The sequence below is a fragment of the Dasypus novemcinctus genome (assembly GCF_030445035.2).
Source record: "Dasypus novemcinctus isolate mDasNov1 chromosome Y unlocalized genomic scaffold, mDasNov1.1.hap2 SUPER_Y_unloc_2, whole genome shotgun sequence".
Lineage (NCBI taxonomy): Eukaryota > Metazoa > Chordata > Mammalia > Cingulata > Dasypodidae > Dasypus > Dasypus novemcinctus.
The window spans coordinates 320,873-329,695 of record NW_027261978.1 but is presented as its reverse complement, the minus strand read 5'-3'; the positions used below and the strand labels follow the sequence as shown (position 1 = coordinate 329,695).

Genomic DNA, 8,823 nt, shown 5'->3' with positions numbered 1-8,823 from the left:
CCATAAATCTGGCCCTCATGCCTTGGCTGGAAGAGGCCAAGAAGAAAGCTGCTTAAACAGCCAGCCGCCATTACCACTTTCTTCAATAATGATTACTGCAACACAATGGATATAGCTGGTAGAGCTAAACTGTTGACATTATGATATACACAACACAAAACATCACAAATACAAGTGATACAATACTGAACAGGATCTCACTAGCTATTCCCTTAATAAATACTTTCTCACATTGACTGCTTTCTCCTTATTTCCTGAATTAATTAATGTAAACCCTTTCTATTGTGTTTTCATATTTCAGAGCATTCAAATGTTTGAATTTCTTAACACAAAAGTGACATCAGATTTCTGTTAACTAATAATTGAATTTTTGTGAAATTTTCTTAATTTTTAAATAATCATTTTGATCTTGAAAAACGTTGGTGCATAAGTCTTAAATTGACTGTCACAGTATTCAGAAGACCTAAAAATTTTATATTTACAACCACTTCCCCACATACAATCTATTAATATCTTTAAATATTTGCAAGATTAAGAAATCTTGACAGCAGTAACATCAAATTTGAATTTTAGCACGGCTTCTGCTTCATCACATGGAAGGAAACACGTTTACTTCCCGACCACGGGAAAGGAGGGAAATACTCTCTTGGGAGAAAGAAAGTATTTTATTAGCAAGCCTTACAAGATATGTACTGCAAAAGGAAAAATAATAAGGAAAGACGGTAAGTATGGAAAAGCAGAACAGACGCTCCAGAAGAACGACTTCCAGGAAGTCACGGACCTGTAAGTCCACACACCGTGATGAAGGAGACCCTCTATCATGCACGTTCATAATCGGATGGGATCGAGATTAAGACCCACCTTCCTCTAGGTTGGGAAAAGGCTTTTTTTCCCCTCTTGCCATCCTCCCTGCGTAGGAGCGAAGGTGTTTCAGGTAGGCGGCCTAGCGCCCCCAAAATGAAACTTAGGGGCAGAACAGGGCGCCTTTCCGGGCACCGGTGCTCGGCTGCCAGGGCGCAGTTTTCCCGGCTCCGCTTAGGTTTTGTGGGCGGGATAATCGCTGCGGGCAGCCAGATCCTGTATGGCGGGGTCTGCCTCCATGGCTTAGGAAATTCCGCCCCAGAACCAGCCGGGGTCCCCGCGCGGGCCCTGACCTGACCTTCACTGAGCGCCACGCACGTTCCCCACCAGCCTGCTGGAGGTGAGCAGCGCCCTGCAGACTCGCTCCCTCGAAGGCTGGGCTGCGGGTTGCAGGCGCAGGCTTTGCTCCAGCCCAGTGTGAGGGCGGGGCAGGAGCGGGGAAGGGCAGGAGCGGGAGGGGCCAGGGCTCTGCGCCGCCGGAGGGGTGGGGGGGAGGGAGCGGCGTGGGGCGTGGAAAGCGCGGCTTTCCCCGTCACTGGCCGTCGTGCCGTCACCAAACGCTGCGCATGCGCCCAGGACGTCTCCAACGCCACAGGCTGCCGGGGCCCACCCGCGTAGCTAGGGGGCGCTGCTGTACCCGCGGGCGTGGCCTGGGGAGAGCGTGTGCGGGGTCTTTCCCTGCACCGGCCCGGGCCACATGGCGAGTGAAGCGGGTCCTGGCGAAGGCCCGGCTCCCCAGGCACGCTCAGAACACCTCGTTGGCCTGGCAAGCGGCCCTCTGGTAGGAGAGTCGCTGGGGCCTGCCGGCGAGCGGTCCCCACAGAGCTGCAGGGCAGGGCCGGAGGCACAGGCCCCAGCTGGAGGGAAGGAGTCGGGGGAGGCCCCGGTATGTGGGGAGGTAGCCTTCCAGGCAACCGAGATCCGGGGAAAGAAAGACGAGGCAGAGGTGGGGAAGGATGTGGTAGTGGAGAATATACTGGAGGTGGCGGTTATAGTAGTAGAGGAGGAGCGAGAGGAGAAACTAGCGGAGAGGCGGAAGCAAAACAGGCAGGCACGGCCAGAACGTGGACCCACCAGTACCCGACCCTCCTTGGAGCAGCTGTTAGCCCTTCAGTTAGATCTGGAGCCAGTGAATGCCGAAGCCAGCAGGGCCTTCTTTCGGCTGAAGCGTACCCTGTGGCAGAGGCGCAAAAAACACATGGACAACAGAAAAGCCGTCATCCAGGGTATTCCTGGTTTCTGGGTCAAAGCCGTATCCTTCCTATTGCTCACACGTGGTGGCCTCACCTAGGGAAATGGTGGTTAGAGAGGGCACTGCCAGTTGGCGAGGGGTTACTCACAGCTGGGGTGGGTACAGTTGGGAACCAACGGGCCCAGGGATGAGACAACGGCCTTTCTTGAACCACACTCACGCAAATCCTAGGCAAAAGGTGCCTGAAACCTTTGGGCTTATGCGTAATGTGGGGAAACTTCGTGGGTGTTTACGTATGTGTGGAGATCTGTATGCAGCATTAAAAACAGCATAAAGAAACTTTCACACACAGCAGGTACGTGTAGCACACTTTTTCGTGGAAAATAACCGACCGGATGTTGTGCAAACTCCCATCCTGTCATGTACGTGCTGTGTTGTCACTGCCACTATTTCCTTGCCAAACACCACATTTTCCAAATAGTGATTTCCTTTGCACTACAGCTGCTGTCCCTTGCTTGGCACTATCTTCACTGCATGCACTGTTCCTCCAAATATATATGTCATCTCCTTGTACTGTGTGATGCCAGCAGAGCTCCAAACATAGCCATGTAGCTCATGTTAAACCAGAGGACATTTTTCAGGTCATAGCCTTATGTGAACATCCCCATGTCCTCACTGAGAGCCCAGAGAACACACATCCAGACCCAAGAAGGATCAGGGCAGAAGAGACAGGAGGGCACATAGGAGAGAGAGGGATCAAGAGCTCCTTAGAAACAAACAGTCCATATGTGAGTACAGACAGCCACAGAAAACCGAGAGGACCATAGAGCCTAAGCAACCTCTCATGAAGGATGGCGATTGAGAGAGAGCTCTACAATGGCAGATTATCTGGTAGATGTCCTGCCTTATGTTGGTTGCATGCCAGATATGCTTTGCCTGCTTTTAACCCTTTCATTCCTAGCTTTGAAGGCTCCTTGACTCAATGCAGATTCTGAACCATCCCCAGATATCAGCCATGATCACTGACCAAGATGAAGACATGCTTAACTACATGACCAATCTGGAGGTGAGGCAGGGAAGACTGAGGTGCTAGAGCTGGGTGGGGGCCAGCAAGGGGAAATAATTCATCCATGGAAACAGGCAGGGGTCTTCTAGGAAGAGATTGTACATGTCTACTCCATGTCGTCATGGCAGGTGGAGAACACCCAAGCCAAGAACCACTGCAAGATCACATTTTTCTTTAGGAGAAACCCGTATTTCCAGAATGAAGTAATCATTAAGGAGTATGACATTAACATCACTGGTAAGAGATGGCTTTCCAGGTGGATCATGGCAGATGGTAGGGGTGGGCCTTAAACCGAAAGGATCCAGTCCCTGGATGACATTTTCCTCTTTCTACAGGATATAGGGCCTCTCATTCCACTCCAGTCCAGTGGTTCCGGGATTATGGACGCCAGGCCTCCCGTCGCAGGCATCACAATGATAACCTTAACTTCTTCAACTGGTTCTCCGACCACAACTTTGCAGTGTATAACAGAATTGCTAAGGTGGGGCAACTCTGGGAATCATCAGAAGTGGCCTTTGTTGGCCTGCCCCTAGCTGCTTGGGGAATGAGGTTCTTACCCTGGCCTAACCCTACCTGTTTCCTCTATCAGATCATCAATGAGGACCTGTGGCCCAATCCCCTGCAGTACTACCCAAGGGAGGAAGGGACCAGCACAGAGAACGGAGAGGATGGGTGAGGATAATGGGCAGTGGGGACTGAAATGCAGTGGTCACTTGCTGGGAAATTCATTTCTGTGGTGGAGGAACTGAGGTTAAGAGTAAGACTTTATGCACCCCAGGTCAGGCAGGGAGTCATTGTGAGACAGGAACATTGGAGAACTGTTTCAAAACAGGTTCTGAATGGGGAAGTTTAAGCCTAATAAAGGCGCATGACCAGCCCAGACCACTCAAATGGATGGAAGGCTGAATCATTAGCTCCATTTCCCTGAAACATCATTCCATGGGTTTCATTTCCACAGTCAAACTCCTACATTAAGGTTTGGCTCACCCTAAGGCTTTATAACCACCTTCTCCAAAAATGACTACGCATCTCTATGGAATTACTCACTAAAGTGTTCCATCACTTTTCTATTCATATAATCAGTCTTTTAATTGTCATGTCTATCTCCTGACCCCTCCCACAGCAATACAGATAATATAGGCATGCAGGGATTATATGAACTCATGGGGGAGAAAGTTTAAGAAATCACAAGTGATGAAGGAATAGTCTCCAATACAGGACCTGTAGGAATTAATTTAATATTTTAATATTGCCCAGAAAAAATACAGCTTTTAATGTTTATATATATGTGTGTGTGTGTAATACTTTTTTATGTGTTCACGTTTCAGGGCTCTTGGAGCTTTTAAAATGGAAATGATAGAGCATCAAAGTTTATGTCAAATATCACAAGGCATAAAAAGCTACTTCAGAAACATGAAATGGTGGCAAGGTGCTTCTCCTGGGCAGGAGAGAAATAAAGAACTGGGTAATTAAAGAAGGGCACACTGGAATGATAATAGTTAGAAATAAACACAAACAAGTATTTCTGTCTTTGTGTGTATTTATATGATTGCTGAAGTAGATGGAATAAATAGAAATCCTTGTTTGGGTCTTCTTAATATTCTCCAGGAAATTCCTAGTCTGGAGAGAAGGGGCCGCGAAAAAGGGCTTGGCCTACAGATGTGGATCATATGTATTATGCTTTGGATTTCTAAATGAGGACACAATTATTCCTACTAGTAGAGGCACTGGGGAGGACAAGAAGTAGAGACTAGTTGCTAGAGGTTGCTGCTTTTTATTTATTAGGAAAGTTCTGGATTTACAGTGAAATCATGCATAAAATGCAGAATTCCCATATACCACCCTAATAACAGCTTGCATCAATGTGGAACACTTATTACAATTGGTGAGAGCACATTTAAATAATCATAATATTAACTATATTCCATGATTTAATTTGGTGTTTACTGCCTGTATAGTGTACTTCTGTGGATTTAAAAGTTTATTCTGTTTTCAAACATATGATCTAATATTTCCATTTTAAAAATCATTATAAACTTTAGAGAAAGTTTAACTTACAGAGAAGTAAGGGGATTCCTTACAAAAGTATAGGGGATTCCTGTGTGACCTATACCCACCCTCATACATATTTTCCCATTAGTGATGAACATTTGCTAGTCTTGATGAACTAAATGGAAGCACTGCTACTAATCAAGGTCTATAGTGTGTCTTTTGCACTTCACACTGTATAGTTTTGTAGGCTTTTACAAACGTCTAATGCCATGTGTCTGTCATTGCAATAACATGTAGGACAATTCCAATGCCCTAAAAAGAGTGTTCTGCCTGCTTATCATTCCTTCTCCCTCTGAAACTCTGGTAGTCACTCTCTTTTTATCAATGTTAAAAGTTCATTGTTACCACATGATACCAAAAACAATAAGTCTACCTAAGTCCATGATTAACTGTTTTGCTTGTAACTATAGATTCTCCCCAGTTGGGGGATGGACTTGCCCACCATCATCATGTTGTTGTCCTGGACAAATCTGAAGAACTGGAGAGTAACTGTTGGCCACGACTCTCCTGGGATTCAGGGCTCAATTGGCATATGAACAGTTTGAAGATTCACATCTCTAAGACATATGTTTGATGGTTGTGAAAACTACAGATGGAAGTAAAAAGGGTAGAAGAATCACATGTAGGGAATTCCTGTATAGGGCCAGCTGAACAGATGTGGATTTCATGGAGCTTTGTGCTTTGCCTATAGTGTAGAGATGTCTGTAGGGCTTTTGTTTGAAGTTTTTATAGTGTGGTAATTAGTGAATTCCCCCAGAGGATCTGCATTCATTATCTAAAATTTTTCATAAATTAAACATTTTCCTTTTAAACATAACTCTCCATCATTTTTTCCCAGCCTTCTAATCTACTTTCCATCTCTAAATTTTTCTAGATTCTCCCTAAAGGGTAATCAACAGTATTCATCTTTTTGTGTGTTGTTTCATTCATTACAATGTTCTAAAGATTCGTGTCATGGCTTAGGAACTTTATTCCTTTTTATGACTGAATAATATTTCATTATTTGCCTATACTACAGTTTTTTTATCCATTCATCTGACACTTGAGTTTTCCACCATGACATAATGTCTGGGATGAACTCTCTGCTCATTTTGAACTCTTTTGGTCATAAAAAATATTTAATGCTCCCTCATTTCGGTCATAGTCTACTTCCACATGCATATTTGGTTGTTGGTGCTTGGTCATAATCTCTCAGTACCAACAAGGCTCATCTCTGGGAGTCATAACATTTTCCTTTTAGTAGCACTCAAATACATATATACACTTGGGTGTTAATAGCATCCATAGTGTTGTGCTACCATCATCACCATCCATTACCAAAAAGTTCCATCCTTCCAAATAGGACAGAAGATATCTTAAATTTTAGTTCATTATTGAAGAAAACATTCACCAAAGAATTTTGAGTGCAAGAACCCTTTGCAGTGACTACCAGCCATCCTGTGAGGACCACTCTTCAAAGTTAGAGTTTTGGAACTTGATGTGAAATGTATTCACAAGAGCTTTGGGAAAAGGAAACTTGCATGTGGAAGATTCAGATTTTCCTGGGTTTCTGAAGCTGGTGGGTACAGGAAAATCAGAACTGCAAGAAGGAAACATTTCTCATAATTAAAAGTGCATGTGATACCTTTCCTTTCTTTGCATTTCATTTTTGGTGCAACATGGATATAGTCAGAGGTAATGAGATCTAAGTGTGCATGCTGGTGGTAAACAAGTGTCAGACTACCCATGTACACTCCTTCCATGATGACCCTAAATGTAATCACTTTGTTTTTAGCCCTCTTCTGACAGCCTTGAATCTTTTGTCCAAAAGCAGCATTGGATGACTCTATCACATATAGCTTTGCATTTTCCCACAAACCTTCAAGGTCTTTCCCCTTCTAGTCGCAGCAGCCTTTCACTTCTTAATAGTTCCATAGCAAACCTTGAGAAATAACCCTTTGTGAGCTCATGACTGATGGGTTTAATCTGTATGCTTAGACTTCTCTCCCAGAAACTAGGAATAATCTGACCTTTGAACTGCTTGACTATTTTTGTATCAGTTGCCCCTATATGTAATGACTGTAAAGATGTGACGTCAGCCCCACTGACAAACATTGAAAATGCTCATTTTGTATAATCATTCTGAAAGTGTAACTTCTGCCCTGTTGAGAAATATCGTCAGTGTCCAGTCCTCGATTATCTGTCCAGAGCACTACATTTTTAAATCATTGTTCCCATACATATGCCCTCCCTATCTGCACATAAACGTAGTATAAAAGTACTCTCTTGCTTTGTGGCAAGAGTGCCATGCTGTCCAACCCCCACCACAAAAGATTTAGGCCACGACCATATATTATGCTAGAAGATACATCTAGGACCATTGAGGGTGAGGCCCCTTGTAACCCCCTTATTTACTGCCCTTCGCTAGCTAGGTTGGACTTCTCCAAGTCTTTCCTTTCTCTGATGTATCCTCAGGGGAAGCTGTCATTTTACATGGCTCCCTACTATACTTAGAAAATGGCAGACGCAAAAGTGTCACAAAATGAGCAACACATCAGCTCTATCAAGGATGAAGATTGGATAGTGTTCAGGAATCCTCCCCCCTTCTTTCCAATACGCATTAGCCATCACTTCATTTGTGGATTTGAAACTCTATGGCAGTTTTTCTCCTTCATGAGGAAAGGCAGCTAAGGCTTTAGAGATGAAGTTTTGTCCTGGTCTGACTGCTGATGACACAATCACCCCATAACTGGATTGAAGCAGACCTTCCCACCTCCACGAGTGAAACTTGAAGGGAATCCTTGCAGCTCCTGCATGCCAGTTCCTAGGACTTCTGGGCATTGGCAAAGGAAACTAGATCCCAGTAATCCTTCAGCTGGGTATAAAGCTTCTTTTGGTCTGGCCAAGGATTTAAGAAAAGGAGAGGTTGGGCCTGGATCCTCTGACTGCTTAACATCAAATAGCCAGCTATTTGATGCATGGCTTGATCTGCCCTGGTGGTAAGTGAGGGAAATACTGCCTGGATCCAGGTAGTGAATCTCTCCAGTTCGGATTGTTTCCTTGAGGGCTGCTGGCTGTTGAGAGCTTATTGATTCCTTCCTGGATCACAAAACTTAGACCTGGGTGGAATTCAGCTTCCTATGCAGCACCTTCTCATTAGCCCCAAATTTTCTATCTTTGTCAAAGGAAGTACCCACGTATACTTTTTGTAAAATCTGAGCCCCATGGTCCTCTAAAATCACAGGTCACTGTTCTGTTTTGAGTGTTAGGTCTAAATCTCTCTGAATCCCCCCCCCCCCCCCCCAATAACAGGATATTTTGTTATTCTCATTTTAAAGTCCCTGTGATCAGTTTTACTTGTATTTCTCTCTTTACAAGTGTGAGTTTTTAATCTCCTTCCCTGATACCTTGCATAGCTTTATCTCTGATGTCTTTCATTGTTGCCTGTCTAGATTTGTACACCATTATTTCCATAACTGTCTCTGTCTACACCATTAAGGTCAAGCTATGGCTGTCTGTCCATTACTGTTTTGTGACAGTTTCTGTGTCTTCAGTGGACCATTTTTGCTTTTTTTTTTTTCCTGGAACTATTTCTTTTCTCTCCTTTAACCAATATCTTTTCATGGGATTTTTTTATTCAACACTCTTTATTTTGAGCATGGCTAATAAAGAC

At 44.3% G+C, this 8,823-nt stretch overlaps 1 protein-coding gene across 1 annotated transcript; it reads left to right on the top strand.

Annotated features, from left to right (window-relative positions):
- The first annotated feature begins 1,476 nt into the window (after nt 1-1,476).
- On the top strand, nt 1,477-4,641 carry LOC139438608 (testis-specific Y-encoded protein 2-like). The gene is made up of 6 exons (XM_071213682.1): nt 1,477-2,113; nt 3,042-3,119; nt 3,248-3,356; nt 3,455-3,600; nt 3,709-3,791; nt 4,448-4,641. The coding sequence occupies exons 1-6, from the start codon at nt 1,559-1,561 to the stop codon at nt 4,590-4,592; spliced, it is 1,116 nt and encodes a 371-aa protein (XP_071069783.1). The 5' UTR covers nt 1,477-1,558; the 3' UTR covers nt 4,593-4,641.
- The last annotated feature ends 4,182 nt before the right edge of the window (nt 4,642-8,823 follow it).

Excerpts from the sequence above, each read along its gene's own strand:
- LOC139438608 (XM_071213682.1), top strand. The coding sequence starts at position 1,559 with ATGGCGAGTGAAGCGGGTCCTGGCGAAGGCCCGGCTCCCCAGGCACGC. Across the intron at positions 2,114-3,041 it reads CTGGTTTCTGGGTCAAAGCC|ATTCTGAACCATCCCCAGAT; the intron begins GTATCCTTCCTA and ends GACTCAATGCAG. Across the intron at positions 3,792-4,447 it reads ACAGAGAACGGAGAGGATGG|GGCTCTTGGAGCTTTTAAAA; the intron begins GTGAGGATAATG and ends TTCACGTTTCAG.